General features: G+C 57.0%; 1 protein-coding gene across 2 annotated transcripts; it reads left to right on the top strand.

Moving 5' to 3' along the window:
- The first annotated feature begins 2,671 nt into the window (after window positions 1-2,671).
- On the top strand, window positions 2,672-25,348 carry IRF8 (interferon regulatory factor 8). Of its 2 annotated transcripts, XM_040443269.1 has the most exons (9): window positions 2,672-2,763; window positions 6,474-6,648; window positions 11,489-11,672; window positions 14,090-14,178; window positions 15,614-15,719; window positions 16,907-16,954; window positions 21,145-21,531; window positions 22,347-22,462; window positions 23,070-25,348. In XM_040443269.1, the coding sequence occupies exons 2-9, from the start codon at window positions 6,475-6,477 to the stop codon at window positions 23,244-23,246; spliced, it is 1,281 nt and encodes a 426-aa protein (XP_040299203.1). In that variant the 5' UTR covers window positions 2,672-2,763; window position 6,474; the 3' UTR covers window positions 23,247-25,348. The 2 variants fall into 2 exon arrangements, with proteins under 2 accessions (XP_040299203.1, XP_040299202.1); XM_040443268.1 differs by having other exon boundaries at window positions 22,347-23,187.
- Window positions 25,349-26,846: the final 1,498 nt, after the last annotated feature.

Raw genomic sequence — 26,846 nt, forward strand, 5'->3', positions numbered from 1 at the left:
ATACAGACGAGGAAACTGAAGCTTAGGAGGGTTAACTCCTCTGCTCAAGGTCACACGTTTAGTAAGCCAGGAACTTGGGATGTGAACCGGGGCCGGCTGCACAACGTGCTGTTCTGACCGCGTTGGCAGGCTGCGACCCAGGGAGAGGGTTCAGGTCAGATGATGTAAGAGGTGATTTTGGAAGGGTGTGGTTTTTGTTATTTATTTATTTGATTATTTATTTAAATGTTTATTTTTGAGAGAGAGAGAGGACATGAGAGTCGGGGGGTGGGCAAGAAGAAGGGGGACAGAGGATCCGAAGCAGGCTCTGTGGTGACAGCAGCGAGCCTGACGCGGGGCTCGAACTCACAAACTGTGAGACTGTGACCTGAGCCGAAGTCGGACGCTTAACTGACTGAGCCACCCAGGCGCCCCAGGAGGGTATGGTTTCTAGATGCCAAGATGAACATCTAGACGTGCTGTGAAGCCACAGGGAATCCATCCTGGAGGGAGAGGCTTCAGCAGGGGGAACGGGTGGGAGACGCAGAGACACGGAGGACGAAGGTGCCCACGGCTGTGGCAGAGACCAGGGTGAAGTCTACCTGGATTATGGGGTGCTGGCAGGTCACCGGAGAGGAAGGAATGGTCAGAGACTCTTTTGTTTTTTGGGTCTTCGGTCCGTGGCACCGTATCTAACCCACAGCCGTGGCTCAATAAATGCTCATTAAGTAAGAACAAAGCTAAACAGCTAAGGTTAGAAATTGTCGCTAGGCAGTGAGGAATCACCACGGTGAAAATACGGGTTTCAGGCGCAGTTTTACGCAAGCTCGTGTATTGTGAACGGCTCCCGTAATGTATACAGTGACACCTACCGCCAGTAATGCATGCTGTGACGGTTCCAGGGCTGACTTCTCTATATTTGTGTGCTCCCGTCTTTACCCAACTGGGGTGTTGAGCACACATCTTTGTGTGGTGGGCAGCACTGATCGGTCAGTAACTCTGGGTAGCTTAAGGGGCACGTTTGTGAAAAGGTAGGACTATAAACATCCATGCAGCCTCTTTAAAGCATTTCTGAGCTCAGGAAGCTTGTCCCACATCCTAACAAACATATCAAAATACTCCCACAAAATTATCCAACTACTCAAAGAATTTCAGCTTTGAAAAAATAGCTTTCACTTGAAATTATTTGGTGACAGGGAACTCATCTAATTTTTGATTGCTGTGACTTCCTGGCAATCATGGTGTCAGGAAATTCTTACCAAGTGATTTCTAACTTACATGTGGTTTTCAAAGACGATGGAATGTTTATCAGTTAATAAATTACAATTTGATGTTGGCACATTATGTTTTGGGGGCTTTTCTTTGAGCATTTAGTAATTTTCAAACTGGCAGCGTACTTTTTGCATTTTGGGGCCAATAAAATTTCTTTTTCAGGCTCAAACATTTTTATAGGTTCTTGAAAAGCCTAATGAATAAATGGCTCGGAAAACACCGATGCTTGTGTATTAGTGGCCGATGAGGCCATGAAAACCAATGAAGGCTCTTCTTCTTCTCTATATAAGGCTGCCCCAGACCTGAGTGTGGGGAAACGTGTCTTTTTCCTTCTGTCTTCGAGGGTTTTCTTTGTCATTTCCGTCACCGCTGTTGCCCCCCCACTGCCCTCCCATATATGGTAAATGCCAGCTTACATCCACAAGGGGCTGGAAACTGGACACAGACTCACAGAGGACCCTGCCTCAACACAAGTGACATTTTCTGGGGAAAATAATTTATGATGAAAATTTCCCTAATTGGACATTCTAGCACTAGTACGCTAGACAATCCTGTTTTTATTTCTGATCTTCAGTGGGCAGTGGTTTCGGATACCTTTTTAGCTGGGCACTTTTTTTTTTTTTTTTTTTTTTAAACACTCCCGGTCAATTGCAAGCATTCGTCATCTAGGACCCGGTCTGTAAGTAGACACATGTCGGATGTAAGGTTGGCCATTGTTTGGACATGTTATTAGGGGCTTCCTCCGGGTGGCGGATGCCTCCCACGCAGCTCACAGAGATGATAGCCTGACCAGGGCTGGGTGGGCACCCTGGGGGTCACTCTGCAGGGACCCACAGGCCGTCTGCAGCATTGACCTCTGGGCCCCCACCATCCCAGCCGTGACTTCCACTGACCTCTGCCGTCTGACACCCATCATAAATCCCAGAGCCCTGACTCTGGAATCTGAACCCGGCCCCGGCCCCAGCCCCACCGTGTCCTGAAGGCCGCCATCTGACCCTCGCCCCAGCCCCGACGTGTCCTCACCTCCGCGGTCTGACCCCAGCATCGCCCCGAGAACCTGACTTCCGCCATCTGACACCCACCGCCCGCCCTGCCCTCGGCCTGGGCGCCTGGACGCCCCCGAGTCCCCTCGGGAATTCCTGCGGACACCCCCGTCCCGCGCCGCCCCCGGGACCCCCGGCGGGGACCCCGGAAGGGCACCGGGGCCGTCAGCGGCCGCCCCTGCGCAAAGTGATTTCTCGGAAAGCTGAGCGCTTCGAAGAAGGCGGGCCGGACGGGCCGCGCCCATTGGGCGGTCCTGGCGGCGCGTCCGCGCCCATTGGGCCACCCGGGAGGCCCCGCAGCGCCCATTGGCCTGCGCGGCCGTCGCTCGGCGCCCCGGGCCCGCCCCCCGTCCCTACACTCGCGCGGGCGCCCGATCCCGAGGCCGCATCCCTGGAGCGCGGCGGCGAGCGTGGGAACGCGGACGGCGGCGCCGAAGGCGGGCGGAGGGCCGGGCGCGCGCTGCGGCAGGTAGGCGGCTGGGCGGGAGCCGGCCCAGGCGGCGGGCCGGCCGGCTCTGTCTCTCCTCCCCCTCTGCTGGTCCTCCGGAGCTCAAACCCAAAGTCCAGGCGTTGAGCATGGGGTGGCCGCTCCCTAAATGGCTGATGCTTGACAAAAAATAATCCCACTTTTCTTAAAATCTGGTTTGCACGGAAAACTTTAGAATGGCCTGTCTAACGAGGGGAAGTATTGACCCCTTTATTGGCAAGAGCTGCCCCTGGGTCTCGCCCAAGTCCTGCTGCCTGGAGGAACGCTTGGAGGGTCACGACCCAGAAACTGCCCGGAAACTCGCCGAGGCTGTGTGTCCTGCATTGTGGAGGGGTGCGCCCTGGGGTTTTCTTCTGCCTGCCGAGGCTGTGTGCCCTGCATTGTGGAGGGGTGCGCCCTGGGGTTTTCTTCTGCCTGCTGACAGTTAGGATTTTTGAGTGGGTTTGCGGCCCTTTGCTCCTGTCATAGCCCAGTGGTCCCTGGCGAGAAAGGCTGTGTAGGGCTCACAGCAAACGGGAGCATTTTGGTGTAAAAGCTCCAGGGCCAAGGGGAGACTTTCTAAGGTGAGATATGTTGCTTCCCCAAGGTTGTGGAGGGTGTTGTGAATGGAAACTGGAGACTGAATTTTCCAGAACTTCAGACTATCCCTGGGGGCACCTGGGTGGCTCAGTGGGTTAAGCATCTGACTTCGGCTCAGGTCATGATCTCCTGGTTCCTGAGTTGGAGCCCTGCATCTGGCTCTGTGCTGACAGCTCAGGGCCTGGAGCGTGCTTCGGATTCTGTGTCTGCCTCTCCCCTGCTCGTGCTCGCGCTCTCTCTCTCTCTCTCTCTCAAAAATAAACATTAAAAGACCCAAAACAACCTAACCCTTCAACATATGGGGAGATATGACACTTTTTTTTTCTTTTAACCTAAATTAGGAACTGGTCCTTAAATGAAGCTTCTGAGCCTGTCCTTCGGGGTTGTGTCCGGTTCCTCCATGAACAGAATTGGGTTCAGTCATTTCAGAAAGATTGAGGCCCAGGCAAGAAATGGCTTTGATGCTTTTGGTCTGGGGTCAGGGGAGATGGGGATTTGTGGCCACCAGGCAAATGCCCAGGGGCCCTGAGGAGTGCGGGAGGTGAGTCCTCTGTGGCCTCATGGGCACATCCTGGAATCTGGGTTGGGTGGGGCCCGGGCTAAGCGTCTTATCATCTCCTGCCTGGGAAGCCTGATCCCCCGGACTCATTTATTGGGATGCAGATTAGCTCCAGATAGGACTTGGCCCATAAAGAGAATTATTACCTAAAAATCAAGGAAGAGGAAGTTATAAACATGTGACTGGACTTATACATTTTTTTCTGGCTTGGCATTTGGTGGAATTAATTTGTTAGCGTTCAATAAATCATTGCGGGTCGTCATCGAGCTCGAATCTTGGCTTTTACTGCTGTTTAGAGTCTTAGAGGTGATCTCAGTGAAAGTTTAGGTAGGGCGGCCCATGTGCTTAGATCTCGTGACTTAACCGTGGTTTTTCTCTGCAGAGTCAGTGAAGGAAGACGCTGGCCGGGGTGCCTGGGGGTCAGGGTGCCTCTCTGGGTCTCCATGTTCCCTCCTGTGAGCAAACCGGCTGCGTTAGATGGCTTCTGAAGTGTTGTCCCGCTTTAATGTCCCCTAATCACTTTTCCTCTTAGTGCCCCTCTCTGTCTTTTCTCTTTTCCTGTTCTTATAAATCAGCAAGGCAGTTGTTCCTAACAATTTTGGGAGTTGTGAATCCATTAGAAATCTCCATAAGAAGGTGTTGGTTCACTTTCTAGAAAAGCATCCGTACAAACAAAATCTTGCTTTTCATTTCAGGGGGCTCCTGGAACACGGACGGGGTTTATAAAAGCTAGTACTAAGAGGGTGAACAAAATACTCCTGAGTGGGCACATTTCATTGAATTGGCAGACCCGCAGAGACCACCCCTTCTATCGTGTTCTGGCCCCTCACCCTCCTCCTGCACACAGCCCATTCCTCAAGCGAGGGGACAGTCTCCTGTCTTTTCTCCAGGGGGGATCTGTAGGAATCAGTACTCTGCGAGGTTATTTTTCCGGGGCGGGGGGGGGGGTGGTGGTGCTTGGTGGTGTTGTTTTCTTTCTGTTACTAGGTGTCCCTCCTAAATCTGTACCTTCTTAACTTATACACGCGGGGACTGTTTTGGAATTCTGGGATGCTTGAGATGCACTCATTTTGCAGGCGAGGAGAGCCTCAGAGGCGTTCAGGTGGTTTTCCCAAACACCTTTCTCTAGTTGGAGCAAAGCCTTTGCTGGGTCTGCAGTTTCCAAATCCCAGTCCAATTTCTATCCCATGCGCTTCACTCCTTTTACGTCCACAGGTGGGCATGGAAAAGTTACAGCTGGCACTCGGGACTCACCTTCTCTCTGGGACCCGGACCCCCTTCCGGTCCGACAGCCACCTGCAGGGTGGCTGGTTTCCGAGTCATGTACGTTATGGACCAGCATGGCTCTGGATGTGACTGTATTCTGGAGGACATTGTGTCTTGTCTCCACTGATTGTCTCAAACCGATTTGCCCGAAGAGGTCACATTTTAATCAGAAGAGTAGAAATGCATTTTTTTTTTTTTTTTTTTGGTGGGCGTCTGTCCAACCGCCTAGGGGATTTCCACCCCTGTTCTTGTAAATGTGGGCTATGAGTTGATGTGGCATGACTCTTCTCTCTTTTTCTCTGGGCTGTTGGGAAAGCTGCCTGTTCTGGCAAGAATGTTCCTCCAAAGGATGTCTCTGGGCATCCTGGTGAGATCCCCAAATTCTGGTGCCTTCTGGAAGAGTCTAGCCCGGCTAACTTGGTCTGTCCAGTGGTCAGAGTCGGTTTCCTTGCTTTTGTCCCCGCTGGTCGTAGGACTTCCCGAGGAAGAAAGTTGGAAGAAATGACATCTGGTATTTAGAGAGAACCTTCTAAGGTCCAGGCATGGCCTCAGGTGCTTTATACACATCCTCTGAGCCCTCACCGCAATGATGCAAAGTATTGATACTTGTCCTGGGGCTTCAGCCTGGGTACCTGGCACCCAAGGTTAAATGATGGTTCAGGGTCACTCAGCTGGGAGATGGCGGGACTCAAGCGGGCCCCCAGCTCTGTCTCATTTCCAGACTCTTGGTCTTATCGTTAGCCCGGCTGTGAAGGAACCATCTCAGAGGGATAGCCTCGAGGATCTCTTCTTTCTTGGCACACACAGATGTCATATTTACTCATGAACACTGGTCAGACTGGGCATCGAGTAATGGAGCTTGCTCTCGGAGGGACGAGCTGCTCACTAAAGGGACCTGAGAGCGTAAAAGTGATTACTCCCCACCTCGTACTGCAAGTGGAAAGGTGTCCTTAGATGGGTCTGTCTGCCCAAACCAGGGCGAGGGGCGAAAGCTGGAAGGAGTACCAGGCGGAACCCTAGGAGGGGCTGACGTCTGGCTGCTGGGAAGCTGCAGGTTTCCCGGGGAGCTTCCACTTTTCCTTCGGGGGTTTGAGGCCCAGGGGAGGCATGGCCTCCCCTCGGCAGGTGGCCCGGCGTCCCAGGTCCGTGGGTTTCCCCGAGGCTGGCACCTGTGTGGCAACCCTCTGATCTTCCTGTCAGTGCTGTTTGGTGTGCCAGTACGTGGGGCGCTGCGATTAGCGGGACGATATTTGTAGTATCACAGAATGTGTTTTATTTCCTTTCCAAGGATGTGTGACCGGAACGGTGGCCGGCGGCTTCGGCAGTGGCTGATCGAGCAAATCGACAGCAACATGTACCCGGGGCTGATCTGGGAAAACGATGAGAAGAGCATGTTCCGGATCCCTTGGAAACACGCTGGCAAACAAGATTATAATCAGGAAGTGGATGCCTCCATTTTCAAGGTGCAGACTCGAACCCCCTCCCCGCGTCACCAGTGGTTTCTGTCTTCCCTGCAGGCCCGTGGAGGGGTTGAGTGACATCTCTCTTATTTGCTCGAAAGTTAACCTATTTTCTTAAAACAAACATCGATTGAGTGCCGAACGTGTCTCAGAAATATATACCGGGTGATTTTGCATCTACTGTATGTGTGATCGAATCCCTTCGAGGTTGTGTGTTGTTGGCATGCTCCCCCCGAGGAAATTGAGGGCACCTTTATCACCTGCGCCACCATTTATTTTGCACGAGGACTAGTGAAGCGGGAGTGAGGGCACTTCTCCGAGGCCCTGAGACCCCCGGACGCTACCGCCTACATCCACAAAAAATTCTAGGGAGGGCATAAGTCTTCATTTTTCAGGGTTATCTGCCTGGCAGTGTAGGGTCGGCTCAGATGAGAGAGACACCATCTGGCGTGACTTCCGGGGCCTGGGCACGTAGGGTGTCCTGAGGCGGCAGCAGATATCTAAAATAGTCTTCCTTCCCTTGAGAATGAGAAGTACCCAAGCATGGAGAGGCTCGCTATTTACCGCCAGCGCCCAGTGAGCGCTCGCCCCGTGCCAGGCCTGGCCCACGTGTTTGTTTTTCCTTCCACACACGGCTGTGCTGCTCTGGACTTGTCCAAGATCTCATGGCTCTTGGGTGATGCAGCCTGGCAGCCCAAGCATGAGCCCTTGCCCCCGAGCGAGCCCGAGCCGTACCCATAAGCAGAGGTGTTTGTCATTCCCCTGGGGGTCGTCGTCACCTGTGGGTTTCCCTGAGGCTCCAGGAATGCAGGCTCCCTGCTGCGTTCTCCCTGGGAGATTTGGATCCCTTGGTCAAGGTGAGCCCAGGCTTCTGTGTTTGCAAACGCACCGCAGGTGGCTGACCCTGAGCTCTCCCTTGTTCTGTGGGCATGGGGGTATGGGAGTGAGTATGGGGGAGGAGCAGGACGGGCTGAGTTGTGGAAGGGCGGAACCGGACCCTGGGCCGTGGTGAGGGAGGGAGCGCAGGCCTGCGGGACCCCAGCGCAGCGCCCGGATGCTTCGCCAGGGATGACCGATCCGCTGGCCCAACCAAACAGAAGCGACCGGAGATCATCCCTGGCCCCAGAGCGGAGCATAGGCAGGTCGCAGCTGGCTTCAGAGGCGTAATCAGTGCTTCTGGGCTTTGCGGGGAGGCTCCGCATCTGAGCAATTCTGTCACCTCTGTCATCCGGGGGCGTGGGTCTCTTTGGGAATCTGCTGCCAGTTACTGGCCCTCTTCCAGAAAAGTGGGCACATGCGGGCGGACATGAGTGCACTCAGTCGCCTTCAGGGGGCCCCATGTAGCCTGAGTGTCCAGCAGATTTCTTCCCCTGGAGGACCCCGGCTCAGGAGCCTGGCAATGGTAATGGCTCCCTTATCACTCTTGGTGGTGCCTTTTGCCTTTGGGGCTCGTGGTGGACCTCTCTTGGGAGTGGCTCTGGCTACATTTAAACAGTGTCCAAGGTTCTCTGGGCCCGCTGGGAGTTCTGGATGGTAGATGGCTACAGGCCAGAGCCCCACAGCCTTGGCCCTGTTGGCATCTGGGGCCAGCTAGTTCCTCCTCGGGGGGCCGTCCTGGGCACTGGGGCACGTTCAGCGGCACCCCTGACCTCAGCCGACTACATGCCAGTAACGCCTCTTCCCAGTGTGACGACCAAAGGCGCCCTGACATTACCAGACCCGCCTGGGGGGGGGGGGGCACGTTCCCCCCCTCCCCACTGAGAACCCGGCAGGCTGCCGACCGCGGCCAGACTGAGCAGGTTTAAGCAGACGCGTGGGGTGCCGAGGACACGGTTTCAGGGTGACCATCACGGCAGCCTCTTCGGGAGGGGAGGAGGGGCCCTGGCCGAGGCCCCTGGTGGCCTGCCAGGCCTCTCCCTTCACGCAGCTCCCTGTTTCAACTTACGCTCTGGGGGCAATGAAATAAAGCCCCAGATTTATATGTCTTATGCAATGCCCTTCATGGCCGTTTCAACAGCGTTGAGAAAAATGTGTAAGATTCCCAGTGTTTCCGTTCATTTCGCAGTCGCCCAGTGTGGCAATCTGAGAGAAGCCCACAATCTCAGCAGGAGCCGGGTGGGAGGGGGGCGCGGGCGGCCCCCAGAGCTGCTGGCCACGGGGAGGGTGGCACGCGGGTGCGAAACAGGGGGAGGAGGCCACGTGGCTCTGCCCTGTGCCATGCTGGCTGGCTCCCGTCCTCCGAGGGCGCGTCCCCGCGACGCCCACGGGAAGAGCCCGCAGTCGGGCCTCGGTTGGACGGAGCCATTTTATGGATCTTCTGGTCCCGTAGAGAGACTTTTGTTCGAAGCATTCGAAGAAGACCTTTAAAAAAATCCATGAGTTAAGAGGATAGAGTGGAGCTTCAGAAGGCATTTATACCAGAGCGTTCTTCATCGCCTGCAGATATGATTCTGCGGCCGGCCTCGTGGGGCAGGGCCAGAGATGGGGAGTGAAAAAGACGGGGCTCATTTGGTGCCGTCCCTGGGTACACCGAGGCCCTCGTATCCACTCATGGCTTTTTTTCAAAAAGCATTTTGCCTCCTTTTCATAAACCCGGGGTGGTGCGGTGGGTGGAGTCCTTGTTAACTGAGGCTTGTTTCTCTCCTCGACCAGCCTTGTGACAGGCCTGAGTGAATTAGAACTTACTTAGTAGCACAGATATTTCAAACCCGGTAGGCCTTCGAGGAAAAAAAATATAGTGCTTGATTTTTTAAAACACGAGATGGGGCAGTAACATTGAGTCAGGAAGCGTGTGCGGTCAATGCTGGTTGCTGCTGAATGCAGTGCCTGGGCGGGGGACACATGTGGTGGTGGTGGGGTGGGGGACACTGACCGCCGTGCTGGCTGTTGTCACTGGGCCTCAGAAGCGCTCTGTTCTGCCAGATGTTAGCTCGGGAAGAGTCTTGAGAGATCAGCCAGCCAAGCTGGGAGGTTTAGAGCCCAGCAGAGAGCCCACGAAAGGGCTCAGGGCAGGGCTGGAAGCAAGGCCCCTGATACGGACCCAGGGCACTTCCTGACCGCGGGGCCGCGCTTTGTTCTATGATGTCCTGGCTTTCTTCTCTGGGGAGTGCGAGCCGTGGACGGATGATACTACCGTCGGCTGTGCAGTTCCGGCTAAAAACCAGCTGGGCCCAGCATGCCTCTAAGCCCGTGCTCCTCGGGGTCCGTTTGCAATGTGGGTGAACCAGTGGTTCTCAAAGGGGGGGTGGGGCGGGGGAGTGTGAGTGTGTCGCAATTTCGCCTCCCCGGGGACGCGCGGCAGTGTCTGGAGACATACTGGGTTGTCACAACAGGGGCGGGGGTGCTCCCGGCATCCAGCGGGTGGAGGCCACGGATGCTTTTGGACAGCCAGCCACGCGCGGGACGGCCCCCGTCACAAAGTACGATCCGACCCCAAATATCAACAGTGCTGAGGTGGAGAAGCTCTGACTTAACGTAATGGAAGTGTGAAATTACCGCTCAGCGGGTGCGTGACGGGCCTTCCTTGGAAGAAATAAATCAATGCATGGTCTGAGCTGCAGTTAATAAATCCTTGAGCAAAAGATCGGAAGGGACTGCAAACCATTTGCTTTGGGACACATTTCCGGAGGGGAGTTTGCGTCTGCGTCCGAGCAGGAGGTGACCCTTGGAGTGTGTTTGGGATTCGCTTTCTCTCCGCGCCCCCCCCCCCCCCCCGCCAAAATAAATAAATAAACATTTAAAGGAAAAGGTGCAGATTCTCAGACCTAACCCACAGTTAATGAGAATCTCAGGGGGCAGGGCCCAGGCATCTGCATTTCACGAGCTTCCCAGGGAGCCGGTGTCGGCATTAAGCTTCAGAACTCTTGCTGTAGTGGAGTTTAATTGGGCCGGAAGTGAGGACAGTGGTGTTTAACCCCAGGCTGGGTCACCTTGGGGAGGTCACCTTTGGAACTGCATTTTCCTGAGTGGGACTGGGGATTCCCCCCGGATGGCGTGCTGTCCCAGGCTGGAAGTTGCATCTGGTTTCGTCTGACAGCGAAGGTTATTTTCACCTGATAGCAGCGATCTCCTCATTGGGGTGTCTGGATTCCAGTTTTGAAATCTTCACACCGTGCCGTTCGCATGCTTGTCTGAATTTTCTTTTAGGTCTGCCCCATTCTGCACTGTGGCTTTTGGGTCTTCAGCTTTCAGTTTCTCGTCCTTGTTCAGAGTCTAAGGGGTTTGGAGAGGTCAGAAGCAGAGCTGTGGAAAACCAACAGAGACAGAATGCATTTCATTGCCCTTTTAAGCAGGGCCCTGGGGGTGGGGTGGGGAAGGTTGGAATAAACGCCAAAATGCAAAACAAAATTTCTATTAAAAGTAGCAAGGCAGCTGATGACCACATTCAGACTTCTTGCAAATGTTCCCCTCTCATGCTAAATTTTAGCCAGGGGCAGATTTGAAAAAGCAACAAATTGTTCTTTGTTTTGAACATTCTAGTGAAACCATGTGCGACTGACTTCCTCTTTGTGCTGTAGCTGACCTCAGGCTTCTCCAGACCCTTTGGTCCCAGGAAGGAATGGCCCAGAGACAGATCCAAGATGTGTGCTGTATGGGAGCCAAGGCCCTGGGCCGGATTCTGGCTCAGCTGGGTGATCCCCGGGGCCCCTTCCTGGCCCTGATCTTTTCACATCCGTCACAGAAAGTTGTCCCGAAAGTCCTCGAACGAGAGGTGATGGCCAAAAGTGACCGTCAGGACTGGCGAGAGAACGTGCTGGTCTCGCCCGTGGCCGTGGATGCCTGTGGGCAGGGCCGGTGGGGGTGGGCGGCCATGTATTTTATGTGCTGCTTTCTGTTTCTACAGGCCTGGGCAGTGTTTAAAGGGAAATTTAAGGAAGGGGACAAAGCAGAACCAGCCACTTGGAAGACGAGGCTACGCTGTGCTTTGAACAAGAGCCCAGATTTTGAGGAGGTGACAGACCGGTCCCAGCTGGACATTTCAGAGCCATACAAAGTTTACCGCATCGTCCCCGAGGAAGAGCAAAAATGTAACTATCCCTTACAGGTTTTCAGCCCAGCAGAGGCTGCCCGGCCCGCAGGCCCCGCCAGAGAGCCCGGGTCTGGGGTGGGAAGTCTGGGCGAGTGGTTTTAGCTCAGCTGCCAGTCAACTCCTTTGCGTAAGCAGATGTGGAGAGCCCTTTCCCCTGACCCTGGCCACCATCCGCTGGCCGAGTGGCAGCTTCCGTGGGAGGAAGGGGTGGGGAGGCTGGGGCTGTCAGACCGGGAGCTCACTGTGGGGCCTCCCCGAGGCTCAGTAACGAGCAGGGTTAGACAGGAGCGAGCATCCTGGACGGTGTGGATGAGGCATCCCTTTTGTTTTCCAGCAATGCCCAGAGGGGGGCCAGGGGCCAGTCAGGTGGTCGAAGAAGGGATGGGTGACAGGATGGAGGATAAAGTTACGAATGCGTCTGGGGACGATGGCACTGTTAGCTTTGTCGCCGTAGATCAGATACGCCTCGGCACACGGTTACATCCCGATCGTTCTGTGGGAACTCTGGGATGTGATGATTCCCGAAAGGTCTTCCAGCTCTAGCTAGAATCCCGAGAGAGTGTTTACCAGGAGATTAAAGCAGGGATGGCGGAAACCCGCCTCCCAGCCCGTCGTCCTGATTCGGCGCCCTGGTCAGACATCACTAATCAACCGGGATGTGCTGAGCTCCGTCTGGCCTCCGAACCTTTTCCAAAGTGGCAGCCTGTGTAGCTGCTGGGAATCAGCAGAGTGGGCCCGGCCCGTGGGATAAAAGCTAATCACCGTCACCGTCACCGGTTTGAAGCGTTCTTTTGACACGTTGATTAGCCGCTAGATGTAGCAATTAGACCCCTGCAGCCTTACCCTCTTCTCCTTACCTGTTTTTTAGTGGTCCAGGAATGCCCTGGGCATCTACAGATAAATGGAACCCTCAGAAACTCCTTAGGGCCCTGCAGAAATTCTGAACTCGAGCCCTTCCCACTGGGGGGAAGGGTGAGAGGGTCCACATGTAATTTCAAAAACAGTTAGAACTGTGAGTCTTCCAAAGAGATAGTGAGCCTGGGTCTCAGCCCTTTAACTCACCCACGAGGGAGCCAGCATAGTGATAAAGACTGAACAGAGGACAGGAAGCATGGGTCACACATGGTCGGGGAGCCCAACCCGTGGATATTCCCCCCGACCCCAGTGTGGGGGTTATCTGTGCTGCCGGTCATTTGGAGCTGAATTGTCTGTAAATTAGCACCGAACTTGACTGAGTCAGAGCCCTAATCGATAGTCAACAGTAAGTCAAACAAACTGACCACCCCCCAGAGAATCTGACGGCCCTTACCGGGAGACTTCTTAGATAACCCTCCGGGATGGCTTTGAAAGGCCAAGTGTGCATCGTTTCTGCCTTACTTACCTCCAAGTTTGGGATAATTTTTCATTGTCACAAATCGAATTGTGGTTTGAAGGAATGGAGAAGTTTCTGTTGGTCCCTCCCACCCTGGGATTGGCCGAGCTTGAGCTGGCAGGTGACCCTAGCTTGTTTGTGCGGGGTGCAGCCAGCATCACCTGCAGGGGCGGGTTTTAAAGAAGCAGTAGGTTCTCAGGGGGCAGAGGGACGCTGCATTTGCATAAAGTCTAAATGGACCCACTGTGCTCTGTCCTTCAGTGGTTTGCAGGCAACGTGGGGGTGGGGGTACCCCCCCACCCCCTCCTGCCCCCATCAGCAGCTTCTAGCCAATTCTTGAGTCTTTCAAAGTAGAATCCAGATGCAGTCAGGACAGAGCGATGGGTCAATCAAGTGTTTGTGGCCCTCTGATCACTTCGTAAGGCAGGTCTGTGGTGGGGGGATGGGGAGGAAGTGGGGGGCTTGCTGTCGGGTCGCTCTGTGCCTGCAGCCATGCCTGACGGAGCCTGTGGCCCCCCCCCCCACCCCCCACCGCCGGGCCCCCATGTGTGGGCCTGCCGTGTGTGCACAGATGCATGCTGTATATTTGGAAAGGCCACGGAGACGTTTCCTGTCAAGTAACTTTAAAAAATGACTCCAATCTGCACACGCATTTTGCCGGGAGATCTTTGAGCGTCTTCAGAGAGCCTGACTTACGAATGGAACCTGGACCCAGGGTAGAGGGTGTCCGATGGGAACTCGTTTTCTATCTGGGCAAACGGGGCCCAGCCGCACCACTGTCCTTGTCCTCTGAGTGTTAGAAACCACGAAACTGACTTCTGCCTTTGACTTTGCCCGTCAGAGGACTGAAGCATCACGGGAAATAGTTTCCGGGCCTTTTTCCAAACCAGCGAAGACACTCAGTGACTTGTATTTCCTTCAACTCGGCATTTAAAAAAAAAACAAAAAAACAAAACCAAAAAGCACGACACGCTGATTTTGGCCTCGCGGAAGGCTGCAGTGCCCCAGTGCCATTGGTCACGCGCCTGTCCGATTTTCCGCAGGCAAGTTAGGCATGGCGACTCCCAGCTGCGTGAGCGACATCACGGAGATGGAGTGCACGCGCTCTGAGATCGACGAGCTCATCAAGGAGGTGAGTGGCCGGCCCGCGGCACTGCCGGGGCCCTGGGAGGAGCCGCGTGGGTCCCCGCGAGGAGCGGCACCCCTCTTGCCCTGGCCAGGCCTGCAGAGCCCTGGGCTCTCTCGGGCAGCGGCACCTGCTCCCCCGAGACGGAAGGCGAGGCCAGCCTCTGCCGTCTGGCTGCCCCGTCGCCTCGTTCCCCGCCTCCATCCCGAGCGCCGGGGCTGGGCTGCCGGCTCCGAGCCGGTGCCGTTTCTTCCCGCCCTAAACTTGCCATATTTTAAACATTTCGATTGGCAGTCTTAGAAAAAGTGCACCCTGCTTTCTCTTGGCTTCTTAGACAGGCTACGATGAAAGAAAGACTTCCCTTGCAGCTTGGGGTCGTCGTGACCACATGGATGCTCGAGGGGGGCGCTCAGGGCAGGCGGGCTCCCTGTTTCATAATCTGCGGCTTTAGGTCTTGATGGATCGGAAAGGCGGGCCTTCGAGCTTGTTAGGTCTGCATATCAACTCCGAGTTAATGGGCTACGAGCAAAGGCGTAATGGGGTCTCCAGAGGCAAAACACACGGTTTTCGGATTCCAGCGTTTGCTCTGCAAATACCCTTTTCCTGTGGCCATCTGCTTCTTAACTCCCGTTTTTACGGCCAGTACAGGGCAGACGTCGCCTCGCTGAAATAATCCCGCGGCGTCCTCGTACACGGCGGTGTGGGTGCTGTGGACGTTCTCCTTAATACCGTCGTGGCAGCACCAGAACTTTTAAGAGTAGCGTGGCTGTCAGGAGGCGCAGATAACAAAACGCCGCCTCCTCTCGGCTGCTGAGTTTTCTGCCGATGGCAGCTGTTAAGTTTCTGCGTGGTCTCTGGCAGCAGGCCAAGTGGACTCCGGGCTTCGTGTCTCTCCAGCAACGTCCCGTTTTCTGCACGAGGCTTTTCTGCTGACTCAGCTGAGAGAGGTTGGGTTGGCGCAGCAGGATCCCAAGGAAAGCAGATTTCAAAATGCTTCCTACCCAGATTTATCCGCATCCGTTGAGGAGTGGGTCAGAGGTCGGAAGCGTGGGCGTGGAACGGCGCGCGGGGCCTGCCCGGTCGTGGCCGAGTTTGTCCGGCGTCGGCGTCGCCGTGCCTCGGCGTCCCAGCGCTTGTCTGCTTCCCCGGGGCATCCGGGCAGCTGGGCGACCCGTGGCCATTTGGTTTTGCAACTGGCGCCCGTAAGCTTATTAGGGGTCCCGCAGGGGCCGGTAAGTCGGGCGTGTGGTTTGGGCCGCTCAGCCTGGTGGATTTGTCTTAGGCCTTTCAAGAGGCGAAGTAAAACGTTCCCTTTGTCTTGGGATAAAAGGTGACAGTGTGGCTTTGGTTAAGTCTAAACCGTTTGCCTTTACGAACACCGGAGCCCCACTTTGGAAGCCCGCCGACCACAATGCTGTTCTCTCTCACCCTGTTCCTCCAGCCTTCCGTGGACGATTACATGGGGGTAGTCAAAAGGAGTCCTTCTCCGCCAGAGGCCTGCAGGGGCCAGCTGCTCTCAGACTGGTGGATCCAGCAGCCCAGCGCAGGTGAGGAGGGGACCCCCAGTGCGGCCGGCGTGCGGGGCTCGTTCGAGTGGTCTGGGCACCGACTCCTTTCAGCCTTCAGGCAGCTGGGGGCAGGCGGGGCGGTGGTTCTACCGTGAGCCCTATTTTATCGAAGGTAACTGAGTCCACAGTGATGCCCGTGGCCCCTTCGCCACTGCTTCTCGGGGGGCACGTGGGCCCTCCCCGTAGGAGGGGTTTGCTTGTCTCCTGCGCTCCTGGAGGGGTCGGAGGGGAAGGAGGGGGTGTGCAAACGTCTCCGAGGCCAGAGGGGAGATGGGGGTCTCGGCCACACTCGTGCTCGCCACGGATGTCTGCCAGCCACTCCCTTGGGACATTAGGGACCCCCTCAGAGCCAAGGGGAGCACAGGGCGTCAGGAGAGGAGGAGGGCGAGGGTTGCCCGCGTGGCGCCCTGGATTTGAAGCCCCCTGGCAGGGCGGGGGCCTGCAGATCTCATTCACGCCTCAGCTTACTCATCTGTGAAATGGAGACACCAGGACCTGTCCCATAGGGTCATGATACCCCTATTATCATTGGGATTAATAAATAATCACTTACTTAATAAATTACTTAATTAGCTTCTGATACCACTTCCCCCCCCAGCCCGCTTCCTTCTCGAACGACCCTCCACGAGCACAGACTTCTTTGCTTCCTCCCTCCGCCTCTTTCCCCGACTGTTCCTTGTGGGAGACTGGGAGGTGACTCTGGCCCAACTGACTTCACAGGTCTCCGGGCTGCGGGTGGCACTTTTGCCTCAGGGGCCCTGGGAGAGCCCCCTCTCCCTGCACGGTGGCTATCCCTCCCGGAAAGCGAGCCGAGGCCTCAGTTTCCCTCCAGAGACCAGGCCTGGAGGGTGGGCGCGCCGTCCAGGGACGTTTCGGGAGCAGGCCCTTGGGTGGGAGGAAGGCATCACCCCGGCACTTGGTCAAAAACCCCTCAGCACAGAGGACGTTTCCTCCCCCTCTGTGCCGGTCGAGTCGAGGCCTGGCTTTCCGTGTTTTTGAAACGTGGGTCATGGCGCTGGGAGGGAAAAGCACTGAATTGAGCGGAAGCCTGTGGCAGGGCCTCCGAGCCTTGGGAGCACACCCCGTGTGGCTTTGAAAGGAACTTTTTGGGGGGTGCGTTGGGGTCGGTACCTCACGCTCAACTGGGCCTTCTCTTTCTCCCACAGGCTTGCCGCTCGTGACGGGCTACACTGCCTACGATCCGCACCACTCAGGTACGCGGGTGCTCGGGGCTGGGCTGGCGCGGTGGGACGCGGGCGCTCCTGGAAGGCAGAGCCCAGAGGGCCGAGTGGGCTCACAGGGGTCCGTGGATGAGCCGATCGCACGTCAGAAGGCAGGACCCCAGTTCATCCTTGTCGCTGTTTGCTTTTTGAGCACGTCAGGGGCCGGCCGTTTTGAGGCTCTTCTCAGAACGGGCCGAAAGATGGGTCCCGAGAGCTCTTTGCAGCGTGACTCTGCAGGAGAGAGAGCAGGGGGACAGACGGACTCAAGGCCCAGCCCTGCCTCTCTTGTGTGACGCCAGGCAGAACCTCACCGGACCCTTGTGAGGATTAGACGTAGCGTTAGTTTTCTGGTAGGAACGTCACTTGTCAGCGAGCGTCCCCAGTGCCCATTTCCTCTACTGTCTTCCACACTCAAGCTCGTGATAACGATGGTCCTAATTAATGGCGACGATGGGGCTGGGGCTGGGGCTGGTGGTGGTGACGACGGTGGTGATGGGGTTGATGGTGGCGGCTGATGCTGAATACTGGCGAGGCGCCAGGGTCAGGCCTCGTCCCGTTACATCTCCCGCCGCATCGTTCCTGCCGCATAGGCTCAGAGGCTCTGGGTCACACAGCATGTGGGCCGCAGAGCCAGGACATGGCCTCTGGCCGTCCTCTCCAGGCTCCCGCCCCTCGTGGGCAGAGGTGGCCTCTGTGCCACGTTTTTGTCTGTTGACGCTGGGGACTCAAACCTCCTGCCGTGGCCCCTGGAGTTTGCATTCTGGCTCACTGATGGCCTCACTGACGGAGCAGAGAAAGCCCGTGTCCTTCCTGATAGTTCTGTGAGAAGTGAACAGCCTGACCCATCAGGATGGACCCCAGAGGCCCCCCGGTGGCGGAGGAGGAAGCGGGGCTCAGAGAGGTGTCTGGACCACGGGCCTCGTGGGACGAGTGTTCGGGGTGTGGCGGAGGCAGGTTCTCACCCAGGCCCGCAAAGTGCGGAGAACCCGCGTTCCTGTTCGTCGCACTCCTGTCACCGCTCCGGGACGCCCTGGCTCGCGGGGCCAGGCCTCTGACCTGGTCAGCTCTGTGGCCCGGGGAGTCTGCTGACCAGTGCTCTCTGGGGGCGGGAGAGGAGCCGGGGGCAGGGCCGAGGCATCCGGGTGAGGAGGAAGTGTGCCGAGTGGCTCCGGACTCGTCCCAGCGCACAGCGGGCGGAGCGACCCACAGCAGTGCTGCGTGCACAGAAAATCCTAAAACCTTCTTCTAGGTATTGCGGACTTTGGTCCCTGGCCCCACCCTGTGGAAACAAGGTGATGGCGAGGGTGCCCGGTTCTCAGGGCCGCGGGGACGAGGTAGTGAGTGAGCGGGGCCGCAGAAGGGTGGGCAGGGAGCGCTGGAGGCCACGGCGGAGTGCAGGGCCTGCCCCTCGGCTGCTCAGCGCTAGACAGTGCCCTGCGGGCCTCAGACCTGCCAGGCTTGGTGTCCCCGCTTTTCTGGAGGGATCAGAAGTCCAGACCTTTATGTGAAACCTCCCCGTGTGGAGTGTTGGCAACAGAGCTGTGTGGATGCCCCCCCCCCCCCCCCCCCAGGGGGGGCCGCTGCGGACCGCGCGGGCGCCGGGGGGGGGGGGGGGGGGGTGGGCTTGGCGGTGTTTGCAGTGGTGGGGCAGGGGGAAGGCCGTGTCTGGAAATGGAGGGGGCGGGCTCGGCGCTGCAGGACGCGGGTGCAGGGCCGGCCTGCCGGGGAGCCCCTCTCCCCACTTCGTGGTTGTGCCATCAGAGCAAATGCCTTCACCTGCCGACACCCGACTCCTTACCTGGAAAAGGCGTCGAGTGATCAGCAGCCTCCAGCTCGCATCGTGAGCGTTAAATGTGCCCCTCAGTTCAGTGCACTGAGAACAGCGCCTGGCGTGTGCTGCCTCGACCAGGAATTAGGGCTATGACTCCGGGAGTCTCATCTACGCGGCTAGCTTCCGGTCCTGTTACCCCGATTTCTTCAGGAGCCGCCCACGAGCACCGCACGACACACGAGCTCCTGCTCGTCCCCAGCCGCCTGGGGAGCTGGGTGCCACCACGATCTCTGCTTTGCTGATGGGGAAACTGAGGCACAGAGTCACAGCTGGGCTCACACGTCGTCGGGGAGTCTGTGCTCCTGGCATCGTTGCTCTGCTGCCGTTGTGGGGCGGCTGTCCCCCGGTGGCCAGGTGGCCGTGTGGGGGCAGGGCAGGTCCAGGTGGGCTGGCCAGAGCCACATGGTGGCTTTGGTGGCGGCCTCTCCGTGGGTCTCTGCTGGCCGCTCACCGCGGGTGCAACGGTCGTCGCTCAGGCCTTCCCGGCTCGAACCGGCCCCAAGCTAAGCTGCCCTGTGGCACTGGGGTCCCTAGGAGGCCTCGTCTGGGCCTCTCCAGAGCACCCATCTGTGGCTCCCTTGGGCCGCGAGGCGCTGGTGTGAGATAAAGCGTCGGCAGTGGCGGGGCGAGGGTGCGGAGTGGTGACAAGAGTCGTCTGTAGTGTTTCATCCGTCTGTGACAAAGTTCAGAAATGTTCTGGAGCGAAGGAAGTGGAGCGTGCCATCGGGGGATGCAGATGTCCCAGAGCTGGCACAGTGCGCAGGATGGGGAACTGGACGGGACGAGACGTGTCACTCACCAGCTGGGTGACCTCAGCTGGGCCTCAGTTTTCCCACATGTCATATAAATGAATTGGACCGGAATACCTGAAGCTCCCAACCCAGAGTGGTTCTAGAATGCCGTTTAACCCCCATGTGGGGGAAGATGGAGCCTGTGCCCACAGCAGCGGGGGGTCTTATTATTTGATTGAGCAAATGATTCTTAATCAGAGCCCAGTTGGGGGGGGGGCAAGAAATTATAAGTGCACAGCAGTATTAACCTGGGTGAGGAAGGTGGCCACCCACAGGGCTGCCCCTGACTGTTGTGTGGGTGGTGCACTGCACAACTCGAGGGGTTGCCATGGGGGTGGGCAGCTCACAGTTTGTGTGGCTCTAGAAGGCAGCCCTGGACTGCTCTGGGACCCTTAGGAGGTGCCCCAGACTCACCAAGTTTGCTGATAGTGCCTGTAATCCTTGTAGTTTAAAGCTGTCAAAATGCAGATTTTTCTGGGACTGTCGCAGGAGTTAGCTGTTGTCTTCATTCCTGCCTTAGCTTAAAGGTTCCCAAATTTCAGTTACTGGAGCCCCACTTGCACGATGGTTTTCCATATCTGGGTACCACCTGGTAACGTGCTCTTTTTCTCTAAATGTCATTACAAAAAAAGTTTTTATGTCTTTTAAGAGAGAGAGAGAGAGAATGCGTGTGTGTGTGCATGGGGGAGGGACACAGAGAGTGGGAGGCACAGAATCCGAAGCCGGCTCCAGGCTCTGAGCTGTCAGCACAGGGCCCCCACTTGAGGCTTGAACTCAGAAATCGCAAGATCAGGACCTAAGCCAGTTCGTCGCTTAACCGACTGAGCCACCCGGCGCCCTGAGAATTGAATAATCCTTTCATTTACTTAACTCTGGGTCACCGCCCTGCCTCCTTCCCCGACCTCCTTAAGTGTAGCGCATCTGGGGAAACGTTGACTTAACTTGAATGATTTTTCAGACTCTTCTAAGAACAGGCTTAGATGAAGGGTTTGGAGGGATTCGTGGTTTGAAATCCAAGGGACCCCAAGAGGGCTGTGAACGTGTCAAGGAAAAGAAGACGTGTCTGTTCTCCCTGGCCTGGAGTTCCAATCTCACACTTCTGTCCGTTGTGAATCCGGTCACGGGCCCCGTTGCTCCATAGCACGAGCGACGGTGTATCTGTCGGGTAACGGATAACACGGCGTGTCGCTTACGGGTATTATATGACGTCGTATGACGGTCACAGAGTGCCGTGTGACGGGGCACTTCTACTGACTTCTAAACCGTACCGGTCCCTGCGACCTTCCCCGGGAGAACGGAGAGCACGAGAACACTTCTTTTGTCTTTCGAGTCACTGGCTTCCTGAGTCATTCTGCGTATGTCCTCGTGCTCACAAAGACACCGGTTCTGGAAGGGGTGCGTGAACTTCCCGCAACGCCGAGGGGTCCCAGGCACACGAGGAGCCAACCGGCCTGCTTGGGAGGAAGGAGAGCGCTGGGCACCGGCCCGGAAGGGACCGGGGACCCCCCCCCCCCCCCGCTCCTGGCGGAGCTGACCTGTCGCCCTCCTCCTCCCCGCAGCCTTCTCCCAGATGGTCATCAGCTTCTACTACGGGGGCAAGCTGGTGGGCCGGACCACCACCACCCGCCCCGAGGGCTGCCGCCTGTCGCTGAGCCCCCCGGGCCCGCCCGGCGCCGGGCTGCTCGGGCCCGAGGGCCTGGAGCTGGTGTGCTTCCCGCCGGCCGACGCCATCCCCAGCGAGCGGCAGAGGCAGGTGACGCGGAAGCTGTTCGGGCACCTGGAGCGGGGCGTGCTCCTGCACAGCAGCCGGCAGGGCGTGCTCGTCAGGCGCCGGTGCCAGGGCCGCGTGTTCTGCAGCGGCAACGCCGTCCCGCGCAGGGACAGGCCCAACAAGCTGGAGCGGGACGAGGTGGTGCAGGTCTTCGACACCAGCCAGTTCTTCCGAGGTCGGTACCACCGCCGGCTGGCCTCCCCCGGCTCGCAGAGACCTCGCCTCCCTCCCGCGGGCCGCGCCCCCCCCCCCCCCCACGCCGCCAAGCTGGGGGCCCCGGGGGGGGGGGGGGTCCTGCTCTGCGCTTTCTTGCTCAGCGATCCTGGGGAACCGCTCCGTGCCTTGACTGCCCCGTGTGTTGAATGGGCGTGTGGAGACCGCAGCTTTCCCGTGTGGCCCTCGGGGGGATGAAGGGACCCGGTAGCTCGCAGGTACATCACCGAGTGTGCCCGTAACCCGGGGGCCGGTCAGAAGTGCGGAGTCTCAGCCCCCACCGCGCCCCCCCCCAAAGGCCTGCGGGGTCAGACCTGCATCTCGGCAAGGCCCCCCGGGGCTTGATGTGCACATTCTGAGGCGCGCTGAGTCCGCGGACGGCGCTCGCGCTTGTGGGGTAGCTGTCGTGACTTATTCTGTGGGGCATGTGGCTAGGATCCCGCCCCGGGTGCTCCTCCTGGAGGTCAGGGTGTCTGGAATGGCCTCCTCCCAGGTCACCTCCAGGTCAGGGTGTCTGCAGTGAGCACCTGCAGTGCCGTGGCCGCTGCCTTCTCTGCGTCCCCAGAGCTCTCTGCTCCTCTCCCCGTGACCGCGCCGGCCCAGAGCTGGGGTCAGGCCTCTCCTGCCGCCCGGCCTGAGCAGTCCCGGCGGCTTCCCTGGAGAAGGGGCCCCGGCAAGGTGGGCTCAGGTGTGACAGCCGCGGGGAGCACCCCGGGGACAGAGCGTGGCAGGGCCCGGCGGCGTCGACAGGGGCCCCTCCCCCTCCTGTCTCCCCAGAGCTCCAGCAGTTCTACAACAACCAGAGCCGGCTTCCCGACAGCAGGGTGGTGCTGTGCTTTGGAGAAGAGTTTCCAGATATGACTCCCTTGCGATCCAAACTCATTCTCGTGCAGGTAGGAACAGGCGGCCGTGGGGCTTCTGGCCACGGGGCCGGATCTCCTGGCCCGCACGGCGGGACCCAGTTTGCGCTTGGGCTGCAGAACAGGGAGTGGGCTGCTCCACCCGTGGGCAGAGGCAGGCCCGGGGCGCACGGTGAACCTCCACGCGGGGCTGGTGGATTCCTGCCATCTGCCATTCTTGCCGTTCCGAACCATCTTCCCACGTTCCGGGACTCACAATCTTTGTGTTCTCTCCCTGCCTTTCTTGTTTGTCTGTGTTTGAAGTCAAAACCCCCTTCCTAGCAAGACGCTACCTTTCTAGCAAGGTTCAGTTGCCTCAAGGTCTGAGGAACGGATTCGGGCTTTGCAAGCCCTTGTTTAATCTAGTCAAAGGAATGAAACCCTAATGGTGGAGTTCTGGCCACCGGCTGCCAGGTCGGGACCCTGTGGGGAGGCCCCTTGCCCTTTCCTTGCACCGCCTGTTTGGGGCTCATTCGTGTGGGACTCACGTGGAGGTTCTCCATGTCAGCTTCGGCCTGGGTAATCCGAGATTCTGGCTAGGGCCAAAGGCGGGGCCACCGGGCTTCCCACCTCCACGTCTGACCTGTGCCCGTCCCTGTAGATCGAGCAGCTCTACGTCCAGCAGCTGGTGGAGGAAGCCAGGAAGAGCTGCGGTTCCGGCTCCATGGTGCAGCCTCCCGAGGAGCCCCAGCCGGACCAGGTCTTCCGGATGTTTCCAGACATCTGTGCCTCCCACCAGAGACCTTTTTTCAGAGAAAACCAGCAGATCACGGTTTAAGTCTCTCTCTCGGGCACCCCGTCCTGCCCGCGTCTCGCGTTTCGTTATTACAATTACTGTCGTAATTATTTAAGGATGTGGCTCCCTCTGACCTGGGGCGGGGCTTCATCTGCTCTTAATTTAGTAAGGGCGTCCCGTGAGGGCTTGATGTTCGACACAGAGTCGCGTCACGCCTCTTGTTCAGGTATAAACGTAGGAAAGCGCGCCGAACGATCCAGATGCTGTAACTACATACAACCAGTGATTAAAACATGTATTCCCTGCATTTCCCCTAATTATCATCAGTTGCTAGATTCTTTCAGCATTTCGGGATAATCAATATTTCCAAAGACTCGGCATTCAGTTGTACTAGCAAATAGCTGCTTCCAGGAAAAAAAAAAAAAAATTGGAGTAGGAGATCAACTTGTCAGAACAAGTCTGCTTTTTGTCTGTACCTCGCGTTAGAGCCATAGATTCGTGATTTGATAACGCTTGATTCTGCGTGGAGCGTCTCTGCTTTTAAGCACGTTAATAAGGTTTAGAAAAACTTAGATAGCTGCCCCCCTTTAGCAAGTGAACACAGAACTCTTGGCTTGTTGCAGGACTGCACCTCTTTCCTGGGATCTGTTGCCAGGAGGGCACTTCCATCACCAGGTGAGCTGGTATGTTTTCACCTCCAGACAATGAAGATTTTTCCTCTGCGCCCTTGTGGCCTGGAAGCTTCGAGCTAAGTGTGTGTGTGTGTGTGTGTGTTTTCATTGCTGTAATTCAATCACCCCAGAGCCCTCACTTTTTCTTCTTTCTAAATGGTTTTGACCTGTTTTTAAAAAAACTCATTCTTTCAATTGTCCTACTGTAAACTGCTTTGATGTATTTTTTTTTTTTTTCACATAAAGTGAGCAGGATAGAAACCACAGATTCAAAAAGTAATTGTAGATTGTACAAGCATTTTGGTTTGTGCCTTTGACTCTGTCAACCCATCGACGAGCCGGTGGTGGTGAGCGTGTGGGCGCGGCTCGGGTGGCTTGGGGACTGCGGATGAGAGGTGTCGGCTTCTTACCGCTGCCCTGGTCACAGGGTGGATGGCGGCAGGGACAAGGCCTTCCCCATCCCTCGGACTCCCTGGCCTGGGGCCACACCAGATTCTACTCTTGAACGGAGTCCTGTGGTGGGACTCCAGGGGAGGAGTCCCAGTTTTAGCCCCAGAGGAACGTCACGCTATTTCCTGTCCAATCAGACGCATTTATTGCCCCACAATGTGTCAAAACGGCAGCGGCAGGCCAGCCTTCCCGTCGACCTTCCCCGTCTCCACAGCCGCTCTGAAATCACTTTCATCATTGAAAAGCACTTAAACGTTTTTTTCTGGGAAAAAAGCCGGTTGTATTTCGCTGGATTGGGGTGCCCCCTCCCCGCCCGTGTGTCCCGTGCGATGTGTCGGGACTGGCAGAGGGCGGCCGGGTGCCGGCCCTTGCCAGTGGAAGTCGGCGGCCGGGGTGAGCCCGTCCCACTTGCAGTGTGGACCCCTGGCAGGGTCGGGGAGGGTCTGCGGGCTTTCCCCCCAACTCTCTGTGGAGCGGGGGTGGGAGGGGGAGAAGAGCCGTCACCCCGTTCTTTCTCCTTCATAACCCAGCCTCGTGGCCACCAGCCCTGACTGACAGCGACGGGGCACGAAGGGACCTCGCCTGTCGGCTTTCACCTTGAGGTGTGGGAGGAGCCGGGATCTGGGGGACGAGATTGCCAGCCTGGCCCCCTTGTAACCATGAGTCGCTGGTTTAAAATCCAAGCCGAGGAAGACTGGTTCACTTTCGCGGCTGCTTCCATGAAGGTGACGCAGGCGTGGCATATGTAGTGAGACTTTATGGTCGTAGGCCCTATAGGTGTGTTTGAATTCACCTGAAAATATAGGAAAGTGCGCAAGAGTGGCTTTTCCTCTTTGGCGGACAGAGCCGGCCTCACATTGTTGGGGGTAACAGACCCGTTTTCTGAAATCCGGTTTCTAGCTCAAACGAATGGTAAAGCGTGTATCTTGAATATGCTAAATGAATATTTATTTTTGTATCCATTTAAAGCGTATATTGATCTCTTTTATTCTTTATTAAAATAAAGTGCCTTTTTAAAAGCTGGTTCACGCTCCGTTTTTTGTTGAAGTCACTGTAAAATATTTCATCACTGTTACTCGGTTCTGGGTTCTTCAAGGGGGCGGGGATTAAAAAACAATGGTGCGCTGGGAGTTTAAGGGTTTTTTTGCCTGTCGATTTGTTTTGTTTTGCTTTTCACTCGTCCCCAAAACAGTAGCGAAAAGGTACGGAGGCTCACAGATCATATAGGTTATCCTGGAGAAAACGTGGGACATGCTATGTTTTTATTAGAGCCCGGGGTCCTGTTTGGGGTCCCATGAGCTGATGGAGGGGAGTGTGGGGAGGGTGTGGAGCAAGTGGGAGGTCGGCAAGGACAGCACCCGCTATCCTGGAAAGTGCTGGGCGTGATCTGCACAAGGACCCCGGCCTGGGTCGGCTGCACACGATGGGGTCGTGTATCCTTCCATATCCTTCCACTTACACACATGCTCACTGTGCTGGGTCCTTAGGGGACACGGGGGGACCCAGTTTGGTCCGGTTGGAGGTTGCCTCATGAGACACGCCCCATGAACAACCCAGGACCAGTCGGTCCATTTCAGGGAGGCCCAGACCCCGGCCAGCCCAGGGGGAGAGGGGTCCCCCGCCAGGCTCCGTCTATGGGCGACGTGCACTCTCTCTGCAGCCTCAGACGAACCACGCGGTCCTGGGACTGTCCTCCTCAGCGCAGAGACAGGGGAAGAAGGCACGGGCCCCTCCATGCTGGGCAGGCCGGGGCCGACTCGTGTCCCGGGACAGCTCGGTGTGAGAGGCCTTCTGACAAGGCCTGTGGCTGGCCTGTGACACCCGGGCAGGGCGGCTGCTGGGCCAATCGCTGGCTTTCTAGAAACCTTCGAGGTTGCAACCAGACACTTTGTTTATCAGCAAGTCCTTTTCTGCCCAGGATTCATCAGGGCCAAATGTGGAAACTTGACTGAGTCTGCTTCTCCCCCAGAGTTCCACTCTCCCGTGCGGACGGTTCACAAGACGCTTCTCACTCAGCTGCTCGCAGGGAGAGGAGGGAGGCCTGAGCACTTTCATCCGCAGAGGACGGGGTTCAGGGACGAGGTGCTTCAGGAATAATCGGGGGCTTAGAAAATGCCGTTAGGGGGGCGCCTGGGGGGCTCAGTGAGTTAAGCGTCCAACCTCAGCTCAGGTCACGATCTTGCCGTCCGTGAGTTCGGGCCCCACGTCGGGCGCTGTGCCGACAGCTCGGAGCCTGGAGCCTGCTTCGCATTCTGTGTCTCCCTCTCTCTCTGCCCCTCCCCTGCTTGTGCTCCGTGTCTCTTTTTCTCAAAAATAAATACACGTGAAAACAAATAAAAATAAATGAAAAAAGAAAAGAAAATGCCGTTAGGGCCCTAGAGCTGAACTGACTTTTGAGGTGTGTGGCTGCCTCTGGACAAGTAGCTGCTGGGACCTAAGGGCAGCCCGTGGGAACGGGCTCATGAGACATTCTGTCACACGAGCAGCCTTCACACTTTGTTTTCTAAAAAACATTTACACA

The sequence above is a fragment of the Herpailurus yagouaroundi genome, unplaced genomic scaffold, assembly GCF_014898765.1.
Source record: "Herpailurus yagouaroundi ecotype Mexico unplaced genomic scaffold, PumYag 190, whole genome shotgun sequence".
Classification (NCBI taxonomy): Eukaryota; Metazoa; Chordata; class Mammalia; order Carnivora; family Felidae; genus Herpailurus; species Herpailurus yagouaroundi.

Excerpts from the sequence above, each read along its gene's own strand:
- IRF8 (XM_040443268.1), top strand. The coding sequence starts at position 6,475 with ATGTGTGACCGGAACGGTGGCCGGCGGCTTCGGCAGTGGCTGATCGAG. Across the intron at positions 11,673-14,089 it reads CCCCGAGGAAGAGCAAAAAT|GCAAGTTAGGCATGGCGACT; the intron begins GTAACTATCCCT and ends GATTTTCCGCAG. Across the intron at positions 14,179-15,613 it reads TCGACGAGCTCATCAAGGAG|CCTTCCGTGGACGATTACAT; the intron begins GTGAGTGGCCGG and ends CTGTTCCTCCAG.